Here is a 20,372-nt window from a genome sequence, read left to right as displayed (position 1 = left end):
ACAATTCTGTCTGTCCCTGAGTAACAATTCTCTGGCACTCAGTAACAATTCTGTCTGTCCCTGAGTAACAATTCTGTCTGTCCCTGAGTATGAATTCTGTGGCCCTGAGTAACAATTCTCTGGCACTCAGTAACAATTCTGTCTGTCCCTGAGTAACAATTCTCTGGCACTCAGTAACAATTCTGTCTGTCCCTGAGTAACAATTCTCTGGCACTCAGTAACAATTCTGTCTGTCCCTGAGTAACAATTCTCTGGCACTCAGTAACAATTCTGTCTGTCCCTGAGTAACAATTCTCTGGCACTCAGTAACAATTCTGTCTGTCCCTGAGTAACAATTCTCTGGCACTCAGTAACAATTCTGTCTGTCCCTGAGTAACAATTCTGTCTGTCCCTGAGTATGAATTCTGTGGCCCTGAGTAACAATTCTCTGGCACTCAGTAACAATTCTGTCTGTCCCTGAGTAACAATTCTCTGGCACTCAGTAACAATTCTGTCTGTCCCTGAGTAAAAATTCTGTGGCCCTAATAACGTTTCTGTGGCCCTAAGTAACAATTCTCTGGCACTGAGTAACAATTCTGTCTGTCCCTGAGTATGAATTCTGTGGCCCTAACTAGCGTTTCTTTGTCCCTAAATAACGATTCTGTGGCCCTCATTAACAAGTCTGTGTCCCTGAGTAATGGTTCTCTGTCCCTAAGTAACTTTTCTCTGTCCCCAATTCTCGTTTCTGTGGCCCTAACTCTGTCCCTGTCCCTAGTACAGAGCGGTCTGCCTCTGTTCAATGACTGCAGGCAAATGAAGAATTCCAAAATGGCCGCTATATATACCTCGACCATTACACAGTGCTGGCTGGCTGGCTGCTGATTGGCTGATGCGATCACATGTCGTTGAGGAATGCATTATGGGGCAGCGCGCCTTGTCTGCGCGCCTTCCCAGACATCCCCGCTCCGTCGCCGCACATGTCAGCCGCCATTTTCTGAAAAATTTCGATTCGCGCGTCCGAATTAGGCTATTTTTCGGATTCGGCACGAATCGAAATTTTTCTGATATTCGACTCGAATTCCACTTCGGATACTTCGATTCGCTCATCTCTACTTACTATATACAGTACTGTGCAAAAGTCTTAGGCAGGTGTGAAAAAATGCTGTAAGCGAAGAATGCTTTAAGATAAAAAGTGTTAGTAGTTTATTTGTATCAATTAACAAAATGGAAAGTAAATGAACAGAAGAGAAATCCAAATACCAATATTCAATGTCATCAACCTTTGCCTTCAAATCAGCAGGTTCACAAGTTCACAACTAGGTTCTTCTATTTCTTCTAGGTACACTTGCACACAAATTTTGAAGGAACTCAGCAGGTAGGTAGTTGCAAACATTTTGGAGAGCTAACCACAGATCTTCTGTGGATGCAGGCTGCCTCAAATCCTTCTGTCTGTCCATGTAATTCCAAACAGACTTGATGATGTTGAGATCAGGGCTCTGTGGGGACCAAATACACTGAAGATAGTTCTTAATGATGTTGGCTGTATGTTTGGGGTCGTTTCCTTGCTGCAGAATACATTTTGGGCCAAATATGTGTGAACTAAATATCCCTATTTATTGCATAGTCTGCTTGAAAGGGTATATACCAGTGTGCAAAGGGTCCTTCAGAATTTCTAGTGTACATTTTGGGTCAATCACATGTCTCCTTGATGGCATGGCATGATTGATAAGTATGTGCCGTATTTCTCAGCATTGATCCAGACCAAATCTCCCAACACAATTTGCAAAAATGCAGCCCCAAACCTTCAAGGAACCTCCACCATGCTTCACTGTTGCCTGCAGACACTGATTATTGTACTGCTCTCCAGCCCTTTGTGAAGAAACTGCCTTTTGCTACAGCAAGATATTTCAAATTTGACTCATCAGTCCAGAGAACCTGCTGCCATTTTTCTGCACCAAATTTCCTATGTTTTTGTGCATAGCAGAATCACTTAGCCTTGTTTCCGCATCACTGCTGGACACCTTCCAATGCCAAAGGAAAAAAAGCATAATGTGTCTTTCATCTGCTGCATTAAATTTCCCTGGTCATCTACTGTCCTTAACATTGCCCGTTTCTTTGTGATTCTTCAAATGAGCTTAAACAGCACATCTTGAGACCCCAGTCTGCATTGAAATCTTTACCTGAGAGAGACTTTGCTGATGCAGTATAACTACTCTGTGTCTTATTGTTGTGCTCAGTCTTGCCATATTGTATGACCTGTGACATAAAACTGTCTTCCACAACCTCACCTTATGCAGGCCATAGATGGGGAGAAAAACGGCCGATTTTTCGTCCGAAAATAAAACCGGCCGATTATTTTATCATTAGTGGACGATTTTGTCGGCCGTTTTTCGTGTATTTTGGACTTTCAGATTATCGGTGATGTTGGAAAATTTTCGAAAAACGCCCGACTTTATCCTCATTGATGGTCAAAAACGAACGATCGTTTTCCGAAAAAGGATCACAAAGGTCACAAAATGACATCATTTCCCGTTATAGGTTACTCATTAATCGGCCGATTTTCGTAATAATTGGTGGTCAGGTAAGTTTTTTAGACCGACCGATAGTTCGTTAATCGGCCGAAAATCTGCTGTTTTTCTCCCCATCTATGGCCTGCATTAGTATCAGAGTTTGGCTGTTCCTCCCCCAGTGTTAAGCCTCCTACACAGCTGTTTCTGCTTCAGCTAATGATTGTGTTTCAACCTACATATGAAATTTATGATCACCAGCACCTGCTTGACATAATTGATCAATCATACACCTGACTCTAATCCTACAAAATCCCTGACTTTGTTCAAGTGTACAAAGTATGCAAGTGTAAGAATTGATGCTGGTTTGAAGCTAAAGGGAAGTCACAGCAAATATTGATTTAATTTCCTTTAGATTTTTCTTCTGTTCGCTCAATTTGCACTTTGTAAATTGCTAAAAATAAACAATTAAAATACAGTATATATTTTTTTTAAAACATTCATACTTTACAGCAATTCTTCACACTTGCCTAAACCTTTTGCACAGTACTGTATATAGTGCTACAGAGGATTGCCAGAGGCTGCTGGCCACTGCTAAAGATGGTCAGAATTTAAGGATATACTACAGGTGTAGCTGAAGTATTGATATAGGCTGCAGGAGACTGTTAGAGAATATTACACTTCTAGGGATAACTGCAATTACAGCCCCTTTACAATTCAGTGCTTCTCCTACTGACTGATGGATCCCAAGGGCCACACCATGTAGCCACTGGACCACTGCATGCAGCCACTGGACCAGTTTGGCACCAGGTCTCTAAGCACTGCTCAAAATGTATACCGTTCATATGAAACTATTAAAATCATATCCAGAATTTTACATTAATAAGAATTATGAAACTTTTGGCTATCAACTCTACATGCTTTTTGAAAACATGTTGGCTGAGTGTCAGGGCAGCCATCAGAAATATTGGGGCCCCTTACACAGCTTTAGGCATAGGTCTCCACTGGCCTGTCCCTCCAACATTCCTCAGCATCCACCCACTATCCTTCCCACTGATTTCACCCACTGGCCATCCCACCGAGTCCTCCGGTGCACCCACTGTTATTGTAAAACTCTTACAATTTAATATATGAAAATTAAAAGTGTATTCCAAGTCAACAGTGCTTTTAAGATTTAACAGTATGGAATTGTACTTTGGCAAAAAAATATGAAGCCTGTCACCATGACAAGGTAGACTGTTTTGAGCAGCAGGACTCTACACTAACACTAACTGTACTACTTATTCAATGCCCCCCCCAATCTATCCTCCCCTAGCAGATCTAAGAAAATGAAAAAACTCCAAAGCAAAAAACAAAGAGCCCATAAATGTAACCTCCCTCCATATATTCAACAAAAAGACAGCCCAATCCAGCAAAGAGACATCCCCATATATTCACAAAGTGACATCCCAATCCAGCAAACAGATAGCCCAAACCTGCAAAGGCATTCCCATATAACAAAGAAACAGTCCAATCCAGCAGAGACATTCCCATATAGCAAAGAGCCATCCCCATATAGAAAAAATACACCCCATGTCAACAAAGAGACATTTCCATATAGCAAATCCAGAAAAGAGACATCCCAATCCAGCAAAGAGACATCCCACAGTGTTCTTGTCTTCAAACACTTATCCCTCCAAGCAGAAAACAATTACCCGCAGAAACCTTCACAACTTAAAACCTTTTCTTTTCCACTTTGCAACTGACCACCTCTATGACAGAATCTCTCACCTTTCCTGCCCTGACCTGGCTACTGCTGTCTACAGCAGTTTGCTTTCATCTACACTAGACTTACTTGCCCCTTTAACTACACAAAGTATCAGGCCCCGACCTTTACAACCAGGGCAGACTGGCAACACCAAAAATCATAAGAGACATAGTCATGCACTGGAGCGATTGTGGCGTAAAAACCAAATCTCAGCAAGCATTCACCCTATATAAATCTGCTTTTTTAACATACAATTCCTTCCTCCATGCTGCCTAAAACGCCTACTTTGTCACTCTTATTAACACCTTGTCATCCAGTCCTCGTCGTCTCTTCTCTACTTTTAACTCTCTACTTTCTCCACACAGTAACTCACTCACTGCTTACGAGCTTGCAAATCATATAAAAAAAAAAAAAAGATTGATGCAATTCGTAGGGGCATCTCCGCTACACAGAAATCTATCTCACTTAGCATACCTTATACTAAACCTTCCTTAACACTTTCCCCTTTTGACCTTGCTACTACTGAAGAGGTCACTAAGGTTTTCTCAGAAGCCCGTCTCACTACCTGCCCCCTGGATCCTGTCCCCTCTCAACTACTATGGTCACCCTCTTCTTCTGTCCTATGCTCCCTCACTCACATCTTCAATCTCTCCCTCTCTAATGGTGCCTTCCCCACCCCTCTAAAGCATGCACTGATCACTCTTATACTTAAAAAGCCCTCGCTGGGCCCCAACAACCTGAACAAATTCAGACCCATCCCCCTGCTCTCCTTTACCTCTAAACTCTTAGAACGCTTAGTCTACAATCGCCTGAGCTCCTACCTCACTGACAACAACCTTCTTGACCCTCTACAGTCTGGCTTTCACTCACTCCACTCCAGTGAAACTGCCCTACTAAAACTCACTAATGATTTACTAACTGCCAAAACCAATGGCCACTACTCCATTCTCTTACAACTTGACCTCTCTGCAGCTTTTGATACTGTTGATCATCCCCTCCTCCTCAAAAACTCCACTTTCCAAGACTCTGCTCTCTCTTGGTTCTCCTCCTACCTATCGCAGAACTCCTTCAGCGTTACCTATAACTCTGTCTCCTCCTCCCCACTTCCTCTCTTTCTGTAGGGGTCCCTCAAGGTTCTGTCCTTGGACCCCTTCTCTTCTCCATCTACACCTCCTCCCTTGGTCACTTGATAAACTCTCATGGTTTTAAGTACCATCTCTATGCTGATGATACACAAATTTATCTTTCTACTCCTCACCTCACGCCTTCAGGCTCCTCTCGCATTACTAACCTACTAAGTGACATATCAGCATGGATGTCACTCCACTTCCTCAAACTAAATGTTTCTAAAACTGAGGTCATACTATTCCTTCCAGCCCATGCCCCCTCCTCTGACTTCTCCATCAAGATCAATAATACAACTATCAGTCCCTCCCTCATTCCAGGGTACTAGGTGTAATACTAGACTCCCATCTGTCCTTTCAGCCCCAAATCCAATCACTGTCCAAATCATGTAGACTTCACCTCCGCAACATCTCCAAGATACGGCGGTTCCTAACTTCGGAAACCACTAAGCAACTTATTCACTACCTTGTTATCTCTCGCGTTGACTATTGTAACTCCCTCCTCATTGGACTACCTAATCGCAGGCTATCCCCTCTTCAGTCTATCATGAATGCTGCTGCCAGACTCAACCACCTTATTAAACATTCCATATCTGCCATCCCTCTCTGCCAATCCCTCCACTGGCTTCCCATTACCCAACTAATAAAATTCAAAACATAATCGATAACATATAAAGCCAATTATAACTCTGCCCCAAATCACATCACCAATCTTGTCTCCAAGTATCACCCAAACTGTCCTCTCTGCTCCTCCCACTACCTCTTGCTCTCTAGCTCCCTTTTCTCCTCCTCCCATGCTCTTCACCAGGACTTCTCCAGAGCCTCCCCTATCTTCTGGAACTCTCTACCCCAATCTATCCGACCATCGCCTACTCTGCCTTCTTTTAGGCAATCTCTGAAAACCTAACTCTTCAGGGAAGCATATCCTGCCTTAGCTAATAACTGAATCTTCTATTCCTCCTTTCAGTTCATCCCCCACAGTTATTACCTTTTGTACCACCAGCCCCTCCCTCTTAGACTGTAAACTCCAAGGAGCAGGGCCCTCCTAACCCTCTTGTATTGAACTGTATTGTTGCTGTATTGTCTCCCTTTATATTGTAAAGTGCTGAGCAAACTGTTGGTGCTATATACAACCTGTATAATAATAATCCCTCACATAGCAAAGAGACATCCCAATCCAGCAAAAACATATCCCCATATAGCAAAAAGACATCCCCATATAGCAAAGAGATGGCCCAATCCAGCAAAGAGACATCCTCATATATTCACAAAAAACATCCCAATCCAGCAAAGAGACATCCCTACTTGCAAAGTCATCCCAATCCAGCAAAGAGACATCCCTATATATTCAAAGACATGTCTCAATCCAGGAAAGGGACAGCCCAATCCAGCAAAGAGACATCTCCATATATTCAGAAAAGAGACATCTGAATCCAGAAAAGAACATCCCCATATTGCAAAGAGACAGCCCAATCCAGCAAAGGCATTTCAATATAACAAAGAGATAGCCCAATCCAGCAGAGACATCCCCATATAGCAAAAATATGACTCAATCCAGCAAACAGACATTTCCATATAGCAAAGAGACATCCCAGTTCAGCAAAGAGACATCCCCCACATAGAGAAAAAAAAAACAGCTCAATCCAGCAAAAAACAAAACAAAAACCACATCCCCATATAGCAAAGAGACATCCCCATATAGCAAAGAGACATCCCCATATAGCAAAGAGACATCCCAATCTAGCAAAGAGACATCCCAATCCAATAAAAACATCCCCATATAATCAGCAAAGAGACATCCCAATCCAGCAAAGAGACATCGCCATATATTCAGCAAAAAGACATACAAATCCAGCAAAGCGACATCCCTATATTGCAAAGAGACAGCCCAATCCAGCAAAGAGATATATCCATATATTCAGCAAAGAGACATCCCAAACCAGCAAAGAGACAGTCTAATCCAGCAAAGGCAGTCCTATATAGCAAAGAGACTGCCCAATCCAGCAAAGATACATCCCCCACATAGCCCTTCCCCCAGTGAGACCAAACCTGCCCACAGACAGCTGCCTACTACATGATGCCCACAGCTCCCGGGCGGCAACAGACCTGTGTGTGACAGGAGCCAGGCAGGGAAGTGACAACTGCAGCTGCAATGCGAGAGGCACAGAGTTTGCCATTGCAATAGCAATATCCATCCATGGGTGCAGTGTGTCAGTGCACACCCCCCCCCCCCAGCCTGTTGAATTATACGCAACTGCCTGGACCCCTTGGGATGCCAGGGCCCCCTACATGGGTATGGGCTGTCCCTCCCTGATGGCGGCCCTGCTAAGTGTTTGCCTTCATTAAAATTAACAGTGGGAAGATGTCACATATATGTGAGCCATATATTCATAGATCTCACTTTTGTTTTAAATTACCTGTACACAAGACTCCGCCAAATACCCAGCATTGCCCATATTTGACCGGCTTATATCCTCGCTTACGCCACCTAGTAAGGATCTCAACACTCCCGGTCCAGTCCGAAGGATCAACACCACCTGTGAATCGAGTATCCCAGTTTCCTTCCAAAACACCTTGATCATCATAGCTATTTACCTGGAAAAGGAAGGCATTAAAACTTGATTTATGCCCGGAAACAAAAATTGTATAAATGAGGACTTCTGGGTTGCATTGCATTGATAGTTCCACAACTGTAATGAACAGACCTACTGTATAGCGGCAATGACACAATTATGAAAAGCATAGGAGTTGGAAAGGTGACAGGCTGGGCCTGTAGCCCAGAATGGTAATCTGACAGCATTTTTCATGGCTTTCAGTTTTGTTCCACAAAACTCCTAATATTGTGACTGATGCAATCAATCTGGAAAAATTAAAATATGCATTATTGCTGGAGTCATTTCCCTTGGCAATAAATCAGAAGTTTTGATCTGATGGATTCCTATTGACAAGGTACATTTTCATTTCTAGTTGTTTTTTCCCGCCCCAACTGTGTTGTGTCAACAATGGTATCAAACATAATCAAACAAAATGGTGCACATTTACCCAATAGCATTATTTATAATGCACTTTTTTTTTTTAAATTTGTGGTCACATGACCACTAAAGCATAGTTTTTGCATCTGCAAAGCAGGCTGTGGGTGGGGAGAATCATCTTGCTACACTTTGGTGACTTCAAGTCCACATCTGGGGTTTAAGGTCTGCAGAAGGCACGCTCAGACCATACAGGCAGTCCAATATGTGCTGATTCCAAATTCTCCATATTGCAAAAAAGAATAAGAAAGGAAGATTTATTTGTAATCCAATTTGGAAGAGCAGCCTATGGTGACCATGCTGCTCCTCCATAGGTACAGTGGTGTGCGTGAGCATTGTGACCTTAGGACAGGGTGTGTCTACATCTAAGCAATGGTAAGCTGCAGTGTCTTAACATTTTTAGTTTTGAGTTTAAATGTCCTTGAAGTGGGTATCTGTAACTAACCTTAACAGTGTAATAATAATAGAGTGGCAAAAAAATTAACTAACACGATGAATTAAGAGCTTGGCAAGAATGAATGACTTAATTGAACTGAGATAGTGGCAGCAATTATATATCTAAAGCCAAAACTTTTGTTCAGAATTTTTCATGGAGTAGAGAATGGTGAAGAGCCAATAGATTCCCAATATCAAAATTTCTATTTGCTTAGAACAGGAAGGGAAAGAAAATCTCTTCAAAGTAAAGGAAATTCTAGTTGTCACCAGAACAAGTGTTCCCGCTGGAGATTTCACCTCTTTCCTGTTTTGGTCACAGCTCAAAATTTGGGGTTTTCCTTCACTTTCTGCCCTTGTGACACTCAGCGAAATAAATAGAGACTGTGCATTCTCTTAGCAGTGACACAGGCAGCTGTAACAAACTGATAGGAGTTCTAAACCCTCACCACTCTATCCAAACCTACAAAACTTTTTGGCTTTAGATATACATTAAAGCCCAAATTAACCCATATGATTTGTTACTGTATATGCAGCCTGGCTTTCTGCCTCTGAAATGACCAATTACTATGAGGTTATGTAGCAAGCAAAAGAATAAACCTCCCAGTAATGCTATTACTAGGCTGTAGATAGAGCTAGCTTTAATGATTTGTAGTGTTAGTTCAGGAGACTAATACCAACAAACTCACATTAAAGTGGGAGTAAACTCCCACTGGACATTTGTACCTACAGGTAAGCCTATAATAAAGCTTGAAATAGAGTAAACCTGTGCCCAAAAAAATTCAAACCTCAATAAATAAATGCTGCTGCTCATAGATGAAAGAAACACTAATAAAATGTGACCAAACTACAGCGCAAAAAAATGATATAAATAAATAAATTAAAATAAATAAACATGTACAAAAAATCCTATATAAAAAAGAAAAATGCATTATATTAATAAAAAAAAGTCCCAAATCAGAAGATAGTGCCCAAATCAGAAGACAGTGCTAAAAAAAAACCTGTCCAATGTGCCCACACCATCCGTGGCTTCCAATCCAGCCCTCACTCACCAGATGAAATGGACTCTTAGCTGATATGGCTTAGGAGTCAAACAGGCTTTAAAGGTGGGGTATAACCTCCAATCAGGAAATCCTTGCTTGACAATCTCCAAACAATCACCCATAGATGGATAGCAATGCAAAGAGATAACAGACACACCAATAGTGTAATACTGTATAAACTTTTAATATTTAAAAAATGATGCCCATATTACACTCACATTTAAAAAAATAATATACCAAGCCTTAACATATAGACTTCTCAGGCAGATAGCAGATCCCATCAACATTATTCCATAGAAGCAGATAGCAGATCACATCAGCATTAATCCATAGAAAGTGAACTAGCAGCAGTCTATGGAGATGTGCCCTCCTCTCCAACAAAATGGCTCTGGAACGCCGCAACCAGCGTGGGTTCTACTCACCAGACGTGACGTCACGAAGCCTCCGTTGGAACTGGAAATTGCGGCAACACAATTTGCACAATTTGCCCCTCCTCTAGGGCGTTATCACAGACCACTCTGTGATAATGCCCTGGAGGAGGGGCGAAACATACTGCAATTTCTGGTTCTGATGGAGGCTTTGTGACGTCATGTCCGGTGAGTAGAACCCACGCTGGTTGCGGCGTTCCAGAGCCATTTTGTTGGAGAGGAGAGCACATTTCCATAGACTGCTGTTAGTTCACTTTCTATGGATTAATGCTGATGTGATCTGCTATCTGCTTCTATGGAATAATTATGGGATCTGCTATCTGCCTGAGAAGTCTATATGTTTAAAAGGCTTGGTATATTATTTTTTAAAATGTGAGTGTAATATGGGCATCATTTTTTAGTTGTTAACAGCTTATACAGTATTACACTATTGGTGTTTCTGTTATCTCTTTGCATTGCTATCCATCTATGGGTGATTGTTTGGAGGTTATCAAGCAAGGATTTCCTGAGTGGGATATCTGTGGAGGGTATACCCCGCCTTTAAGCCTGTTTGACTTTTAAACCATATCAGCTAAAAGTCCATTTCATCTGGTGAGTGCGGGCTGGATTGGAAGCCATGGATGGTGTGGGCACGTTGGAGAGTTTCTTTTTTTAGCCCCGTCTTCTGATTGGAGCACATTATTCACTACTGATTTGGGACTTTTGGACTTTTGTTTATTAATATAATTTATTTATTATATATAGGAATTTTGTGCACATGATTATCGATAATAAAGCTTACCTGTAGGTGCAAGGAATATCTCCTAAACATGCACTGTTTAAGAGATACTCAGTTTCGCTGCAACCAGTGACATCACCGGCACATGCGGTCTGAAGGAACAGCATACCCGCGACGTTCCATCAGAGCTGTTCTGCAGCCGAGGCTCCTGTGCGCATGCGTGGGACTAACATCTATGCGGCTCAGCCAATCAAGCGGCCAGAGCCATGAACCTAGAAGGAAGACCAGGTGAAGATGGAAGCCCTGTCAGCGGTGACAGCACGCCGCTGGAGGACTTTGTTTCAAGGTATGCCTTTCATAATGTGCTGGTATGAAATGCATACTAGCACATTAAGACACAACCTTGCAGAGAGGAGAATTTTTTTTGCTAAGTCAAGTTTACTACCGTTTAAACTCGGAATGAGCAAGTGAGTTACATGTGTTTTCTGTTCTCCTCTTGATACAGGTTAGTGACACTTGGTTTATGCTATCTTAGTTCAGTTTTGTGCTTGTTCTGACATTCACTTTCTGTTTGGTATCCTATATGTTAGCAATGGTAACTCTCTAACACAAATTGACACGCTTTTCCATGTGGCCTGCGCCGCCACTATAAAGGAAGTAATTATCTGTATAATGTGATGGATTTCTGATTGACACATTAAACTTGGAATGAGCAAGTGAGCCACATGTGTTTTCTGTTCTCCTCTTGATACAGATACTGCAGGCTACTTCTTTGTCATTCCTCACACTCAGATCACCGATAATTCCTTTAACAATTTCAATATACAAGGTTGCCTTACAATAATAAATCATAGGGCATTTTTTTTAATGCAAGCAGTGTAAATACCTGAATTTGACCCGATATCAGCCTTTTGCAGTCCCTGTACAGCAGAGCTCAGGGGAAGAGAAGCTGCCCAAGATGCCAATCAGTTGTGCTGCAGCGCAAGGAGCATGCTGATAGGAGGAGAGTGCAGAGTGATAGAGAGATAAGCTCATCAGTCTATTGCTTGTCTTTTCACTGTCCAATCACAGGATAGGGGTAGGAATGAGACCTGCAAGTAAAATTTAAACTGCAGCAGAGAAAGATGCAGTCCTCTTCCTTCTCAGGCAGGACTGTGCTCTGTGGCAGAGCTGTGTAAATATCAGGCCTTTATCGACAGAAATACAAGTCCTTGGGCAGGAAAAAACACCTGCTTATGTGTTACATCTTTGTATTTAGCTGTTTGCATTGGGTACAGCATTAAATATAAGATTGACTGTAAGACAAACATAGTGAAAGAAACAGCAGAGTATCTGTGAATGACCAGCACTTTGTAAGGTCAGAATGGCAGTAGATAACCACCGTAGCACAGCAGGAAATTGGCAGAGTATCACCAGCATGATATGAATCAGACAATATCACAGGGTTAGAAAATGTCCAAGGATAAAAATGTGTTGAATGTGGGTCTTGATTTCTTTATTAACCCATTATGACTTTACCCTAAAAATGTCAGCATCAACACTGTTTATAGCAAACCTTTAGTTTCATTTTATGGAAACATACCATTGCACTGAGCACTCTACCCACATAAGCAGGGTCTGATCGCCTTGAAGAGTCCAGGGTCTTATCTTTCTTATAGTTTAAACTTCTGTTTAACATTTGTAGACATGTCTCCAAAATTCCATCTTCATACTAAAACATAATGTCAGAAAAATTAGCTTACTGGAGAAAGTGAGTTCAAACTAAGGACCCACAGATGAGATTTCACCTTAAAGAGTATCTGTGGTGGTCCTATATGTCATAAACAGTCTCTTCCAGTAGAAGAACGTCCTGGTGTAGGCAGGCAGGTAGATTTTTGTCTTAAAGTATCCTGGAAGTCTTGAAACCAGGAAGATACCACTATGCAAATTTGACTTTACACATTGTCATTGGCCTGTCCCATCCACCTCTTATGTGTTTCTGTTGGTCAGTTAGGCCACATATCATAGCAATGGACCATTAGAGAGGCAGAAAAAGTGAGAATCAAGCATTGACTTCCTAGGTGAAGTTGAAATTTGCAATTGGGTGTAAGAGCTCCCAGGCTATGTTAGCTAACACCAGGACTATGCCTACTAATGGATAAAAGTGACTGTTTATGAAGTTTAAGTCCAAAATAGGTTTTTCACTATGTACAAGAACAATGAACAATAATTACTAATTGGTAAATATAGATTATGTATTCTGAACACATATATTTTACTTATAAAAAACCTTATAATGTATCTAATGGCATTTATTTCATTTGCTCAAACTAACCCCTGACAGTTTTTCTTTTGACATCCCATTGCGGAGAATTCCCTTCACATTCTGTCCATAGGGCCAACAGAAAGTGAAAGAATTTCTCTAATAAGTGACGGAATTCCTCCCTTAGACAGTGGCCACTGCAATTTGTTTCCCCATTGGAAGATTTCCTTCTATTGCTGTTTGAATTTTACCTCTCTTTTAGTAGTCCTGGTGACAATGGTCATCAGGACAAATAGGGAAGGTGAACTTCCGCAGTGAGGGCACTGACAACAACATCCAGTATTGGGGGTTCTAACCTCTCACCCTTGGTTTAAATACACTTTACATTTTTGAACATTTCAGAGGGTAAGTCCATTTAACAATTTGTTCTAAGGGTGCCAATTGGTTGAATCAATTTCTCAGAAGTGAGATCTAACCACCTGAGTTCCTTGAACATGTCTTAAATAAAATTAAAAATTAGTGAAGCGCTTGTATCACATGAATACAATCATGTATCTCCATATAGTGTAATTATAAATCAAAGTGACTACTATATATAATAAATGTGTGTTGACTCCCTCTAGTGGAAAGAAAAAATAGTGTCAACCAAAATAGCTAAATAACACACATTAGGAAACTAAATATATAGTGCATAAATCAAATATAATGAACAGAATATATATACGTGAAAACAGAATATTGGCCACATACAATGGTGTCTAAATTATACATAAATAATATATGCCATAGGTGAACAAGACAATATCAAAGGTGAAAAAAATATTCCATGCATGTGACTGTGCTTTAAGCTGGAACACACACGTGATCTCCACTTCTAAGTGCAAGTACTCTCCTTCAAATGGCAGCAATGCCTGCTCACCTCCCTTCCTCGACCCACACAGGGCCTCAAAGCAGTTACCACCTCAGTGGTGTATTCCTCTGGCAGACTCCTTATTCCTCCTCCTCTCTTATGCAACTCATAAAAAGACAAGAAAGCCTTCCATAGTGTAGTAAATTTAATAGGCAAAGTTAAAAATTACAAAGTTTTCCACTCACATGCTCCTTTCCATAAAAAAGCGTTTTTCCCAGCCTGTTTGTAGATATGCATGCACCTGGGGGAATCCAATATGGCCACTGTGTCCGGACATACGTCACCAGGAAGTAGACAAACCGACGCGTAGCGTCACGTGCGTCGTGACTTCATCAGGGTGAAGTCACGACGTACCCTGATGAAGTCACGACGCACGTGACGCTACGCGTCGGTTTGTCTACTTCCTGGTGACGTATGTCCGGACACAGTGGCCATATTGGATTCCCCCAGGTGCATGCATATCTACCCACAGGCTGGGAAAAACGCTTTTTTATGGAAAGGAGCATGTGAGTGGAAAACTTTGTAATTTTTAACTTTGCCTATTAAATTTACTACACTATGGAAGGCTTTCTTGTCTTTTTATGAGTTGCATAAGAGAGGAGGAGGAATAAGGAGTCTGCCAGAGGAATACACCACTGAGGTGGTAACTGCTTTGAGGCCCTGTGTGGGTCGAGGAAGGGAGGTGAGCAGGCATTGCTGCCATTTGAAGGAGAGTACTTGCACTTAGAAGTGGAGATCACGTGTGTGTTCCAGCTTAAAGCACAGTCACATGCATGGAATATTTTTTTCACCTTTGATATTGTCTTGTTCACCTATGGCATATATTATTTATGTATAATTTAGACACCATTGTATGTGGCCAATATTCTGTTTTCACGTATATATATTCTGTTCATTATATTTGATTTATGCACTATATATTTAGTTTCCTAATGTGTGTTATTTAGCTATTTTGGTTGACACTATTTTTTCTTTCCACTAGAGGGAGTCAACACACATTTATTATATATAGTGGTCACTTTGATTTATAATTACACTATATGGAGATACATGATTGTATTCATGTGATACAAGCGCTTCACTAATTTTTAATTTTATTTTGCACTTATTGGTATCAGCTAAGTGACAGCAGCTGTATTTTGTCAATTATTCCCATGAGCGCAGGAGGATCCCTTATTATTTAGCTTACTTGAACATGTCTTGTGGTTGATTTACTCTTCTGAAGCATGTGGTGGATTCACAACATGTTATTTTAATTTTAATAAAAACAAGCTGGCTAAATTAAACAAAACTTTATGTATGCACATACACTGAGTTACAAAAAAGTTCTTCTTCAAAGAAGTCCATTGGGCTATATCTATGAGGACATGGTGCTCACTGGTATCCTGCACAAGAAACCAGTGTGTGACACTGACCAAGAAAATTGTGCAAATAAATTAAATGAAGATTATGTACAAAAAAAAAAAAATATATATATATATCTTCTATAATGGAAAATAGGATTTTCTTTTGCTTTGAGGATAGGTGAAAAAAGAACTCAAATATATAACTGTACACTGTATAACAAATTACAAATCATACTGTACTGTATATAAAATATGTAATTCTATAAGCCAGTTGACTTCCCCCTAGTATTATATTGCTTAAAGTATAAATAAAAGGCAAAACTTTTTTTTTTAGTCTTGTACAGAGTGGAGATGGATTAGAACACATATCAGTTTTTTATTGCTGTCTGTGCCCCCCGTTAGGAAGATTTATCCCTTCGATTTGTCCTGCTTACCATGATCATCAAAAGAGAACATAAAGAAAACCCCAAATTTTGGGATGTTCCTAGAAAAGTAATAGAGGGGAGATTTTCCAATGGGGACACTAGTTCTGGTCACCTGGGGGTCCCCAATAGATTCCCTTTTGGAGATTATCTCTCACTTCCTGTTTGACTATGGAACAAGAAGTGAAGGTAAATCTCCCCAGTGGGACACAGATGGCGAAAAAAAAATCTGACGGGTTATAACCCTCCCTTGCTCTACTGAAAAGAAAAATTTGGCTATAGTTCTGCTTTAAAGGAAACCTGTCACAAAGGAGACCTGGAGCCTGTTGTTGATGACGTGAAAATGCTAGTTGCTTGGCTTTCATGTTAGCTTAGTGGCAAAACACTGCAATTCACTTTACCTAGAAACAACTACACAGATAAGAATTTTTCCATCTTCTCTGATTTGCTTGTTCCTGGTCATTCTCTCAAGCCAGTGGATTATTACAGCTAGGTGACTAGCATTTTCAGAAATTATTCATGAACAGCATTATTTTTTTCCAGCAGGTATAATTTATTAGTAGGAAATATTTTTAAAAGAACTCTAAAAAAAAACTGAAAAAGCAAAATGATGATCTTACTTGCCCAAAGTTCCATCCCATATGTTTAATGAAATCTCTGTGGCCATAATAAATGATGCCGCTGTCATTCAAAACATACTCTAGCCTCTCATTTTCATCTTCCATAAAGACAACGTCATCTGAATACAAACATGTATTAAACACTTCAAAAAATAATCTTTACTAAAGAAATCAAACTACAATTTACTACATTTACATAGCTTGGCAAAAGTTAGCAAAAGTAATGGTCTAATACGGATCTGAGTGTGAATTGGATAAAGTACTGAAATAAACTGTCCAATATTCTGAAGAAAGAATGATGAACATATGGCTCAGCCTTTGATCAATAACTATAAATAATGGGGCTCAGAGTTTGATAATGAAGGAGTTCTCACCCCCCCCCCCCCAGGGGCGGACTGACAACTCATGGGGCCCCCGGGCAATAGGGTATCATGGGGCCCCTGTGTCCTTGCCCAAACTCAAAAAGCCTAAGAAAAAGGTACCAGGGGCATCTCATGGGGCCCCCTACTGACCCCGGGCCCTTGGGCAGTGCCCTAATTTCCAAATGGTCAGTCCGCCCCTGCCCCCCCCCATTCAAGATTTAGTCACTAAACTCCTAGTGCTCAACCTACAGCCCTTTGAAATGATTTGTGCAGCCCTTGGAGCCCCCTGCTGACAGTATTTTATGTTTTCCTTGCCTCACTGCTTAATCAAGGCGTTGCCTTAAAGTATTCTGATAGTATCACGTTGTAAAACAACCTATTCAGTTTAAAATAAAAATGAAAGGCAAAAATGTGTGGATCGATCTAAAAACATTCTAAATACCCCTTTTCCTGTTTTATAAGTGATCACATACCCTCTAAGCTCCTTATGCAGCTGAGAACAACTCCCTGAGACTGAATAGTTTATTCTTTATGCTAGAATCACTATTAAGATATTTGTATATCGCTATCATATCCCTTCTCAAACGTCTCTTCTTCAGGGAGAATACATTTGTTTGATTTGTTTGTAGTCATTCCTCTTAACTGAGGTCCTCCAGTGTCCTTATTAGAGGTGGGGGAAGAGAAACAAGAGTACACTGATCTTCCCAGTGAATGGCTGTTCAAAGGGGAAGGTTGTTTGTCAGGACAAGTCTGATCATTGGAGAAAAGCACACTGAGTTCCCAGCACAGCTAGAGGACTGACCATGCTGTGCACTCATGATTAGCGTGGTCAGTTTTTAATAAGTAGGCAGAAGGACTGGCAGGTACACCAGGGATTTCACACAAAGGAAGCAATGCAAACAGAAAAAGACACTTTTTCAGGCAAGTACATGGTATAGTAGGCACATATCAGGATTGTGAAATGTTGGGTTTACATACGCTTTACGGCAGCCCATTTAGCACAATTCATGGTATAGGTATTGTGGTGTGGTGTGGTGTGTCATGTGTTGCAGTCTACTGTACACAATTACAATGAATGACACCACAATGCACCACACATAGAGAAGCCATGAATTGAGTGCATTAGCCCTCAAGAAAAAAAATGTTCTTTAGACTGGCTCCTAATAGTTTAAAGTGGAACTGCGCTGCATCTAAATAAAACAAAAAATGTTATTTAATTCATTGTTAATATTCCAAGAAATCTCACCCATCCATTCATGTCTCTATGCTTTAGTTTGCTAAGAAATCATTTTGAAACACACCCCCTGGCATTTCTGGCAGTGGCCATCTTACGTAAGGGCAGATGATCCATGTAGCAGTTACTTCCCGGGATCCATCTGCCCTTAGCATAGACATTGGCTGAGCTGAGAACCCTCCCTCCCCTCCTGAAGACTGCTGGAATGTATGATATCATTTGCCTAGGCATGGAAACCAGACAGTAACTAAATAAATGTAAAACAAATAGTTTAAAAACAAGTAAATATGATATACTTTCCTATCCATGTACTAATGCTAGCAGCATAAGGATTAAAATAGTCAATGTTCATCGATTATTGACTTCTTAGGAAGGACCTACTCAGTCCGTTCCTTTTCTCTCCTCACCCTAGTTCTTCCTCGATTTTCTTTCTTGTTATCTGCTCCCCTGAACTTTTACGTCTCTTTTTTTTCATCTCTTTTCCTTTCTGTTCCTTTATTCTTTTCTCTCTATTTAACCCACATTCATGATAACCACCATCCTTTCATTAACCTGGCTACTAGTGAACATAATGCTATATGTCGCTATCCTCACATCTCTGGTCCTGTTCTAATATACTTTTACATGCTTCTTACCCACTTTACTGGCCTACAAAGCAGTCCTCTTTCTTTTTCCACCGTCCTCACAACCATTGCACAGACGCTTTTACAGTCGCTATTATTATTGCTTCGCTACTTCTCAGGGATCTTGATAATATCAGCATTTAAGTATTTGAATCTATTATTACCTGCTTTGGTCAACTTGTTGGATCTATTGATAATATTGTTATGTTGCCATGATATACCTTCAGAAGTTATCATTAGCTGATGTGTATACAAGAAAACCCAATGAAGATTCTTTTTAAAAAAAAAAAATAGTCAATGTTGATTGAGAGAGTGAAGTTCCACTTTAAAGGCTTGGTTTATTTGGTATACTATATTACTTTTTTGTGCTTTCCATCCTTTTTATATTCTTCTAATTTTTATTCTCTGATCTTGTGTAATCATTTTTTTTTTTCAATCCATCAAGGCACACACAATTTTTTTAAAAGTCTACAGGGAATAAACATGCGGAAGCATTGATATGTAATGTGGTGTAATTGCAGTGATCTCTAGCATATTCTCATGTAATGTATTTCTAGCCTAACAATGGTTCTTGAAGGATGTCCCCAGTCTCCAATAGTTCCTATAGTAGGTTTACAGTCTCTGTCTTGTAGTATATCTGCAATCTCTGACTATCTACTTTAACAACCTATAGTCTTTAAATTTCCCATGTTGCATGTTAAAGTTAAAGTGAAATACTGCCAAAACTATTGCTTGGTGACATACCTGTAGCCCATGGGTTAAATATTAATATGAAATCGTGGAGTCGGGAATGACTCTTCCTATTTTTGGAATAGGTTATGAGGCTTGTTTTGTAAAGACCAATCGGTGCATCTGCTGGACTACTGATGATGACATTCACATCAGAGGAGGTAAGTGAGTTTGTGGTAGCTGTCCAGTAAGTGTTACTTTCTGATTTGGAGAGCTGAAATACAGCTAGAGTATAATAATCTTCCTGAGGGTTTGGACCTGTATATAGAACAATGACAAAGGAACAATTATTTCAGAGAAAACAAAGACATTTTACATATCCAAAGTAAGTCAGTGGCATATTTAGTAAATCTTTAGTGTCCAGACTGCCCATCTTCTTAAGGAGGTCAAGGCTGACAAATGAGCCAGTATGGCATTTGACAGAGGGACTACTTTTTCTGAGGGTGTGTATGGACTGGTCTGAGCTCCTATTGCATTTTGTAATACTACTCAAACCCTTTATGCATTGACAACCCCTCCCTTACACAAAAACACAACCACTTCTCTGGGCCAGTAAACTCAGGTCATGTACATAAAAATAGCCTAGTATTTCTTATCTTCTAGTTTGGAACTGTTATTTTAGGTTCATAGCAGGATAGAGTTCAAATACAAAGTTTTATTGGCAAGCCGAAGTGACTAAAGCTCAGAGAGTCCAAAACTGCTCTTTAATTCTTGGAAGGCTTAGGTTAGGATACAGTAGATCACCTTTTGATTGTTTAAAATGGTCTTGACTTTGGTCCAATCACAGCAGGCATACCTAACCAAAACCCCTCATACACTCCAAGATCCTAGCCATTTCATCATAGTGGTGGAACCTTACAAGAGTTTCAAAAAGGTA

General features: G+C 40.5%; 1 protein-coding gene across 2 annotated transcripts in view; it reads right to left on the bottom strand.

Moving 5' to 3' along the window:
* The window catches only part of LOC149465852 (protein-glutamine gamma-glutamyltransferase E-like), a 94,974-nt gene that overhangs the window by 55,713 nt on the left and 18,889 nt on the right, over positions 1-20,372 (bottom strand). For both annotated transcript variants that reach the window (XM_089673383.1, XM_089673384.1), the window contains exons 3-6: positions 19,511-19,753; positions 16,548-16,666; positions 12,590-12,718; positions 7,775-7,952 (exon numbers count right to left, since the gene is read on the bottom strand). In XM_089673383.1, the coding sequence (XP_089529509.1) occupies positions 7,775-7,952; positions 12,590-12,718; positions 16,548-16,666; positions 19,511-19,753 (669 nt within the window). The remainder of the gene's footprint in view (positions 1-7,774; positions 7,953-12,589; positions 12,719-16,547; positions 16,667-19,510; positions 19,754-20,372) is intronic.

Source organism: Staurois parvus, unplaced genomic scaffold, assembly GCF_062004578.1.
Source record: "Staurois parvus isolate SC_StPar_1 unplaced genomic scaffold, SC_StPar_1.0 ptg000137l, whole genome shotgun sequence".
NCBI classification, from domain to species: domain Eukaryota; kingdom Metazoa; phylum Chordata; class Amphibia; order Anura; family Ranidae; genus Staurois; species Staurois parvus.
This window is presented reverse-complemented; position numbering and strand designations above follow the sequence as displayed.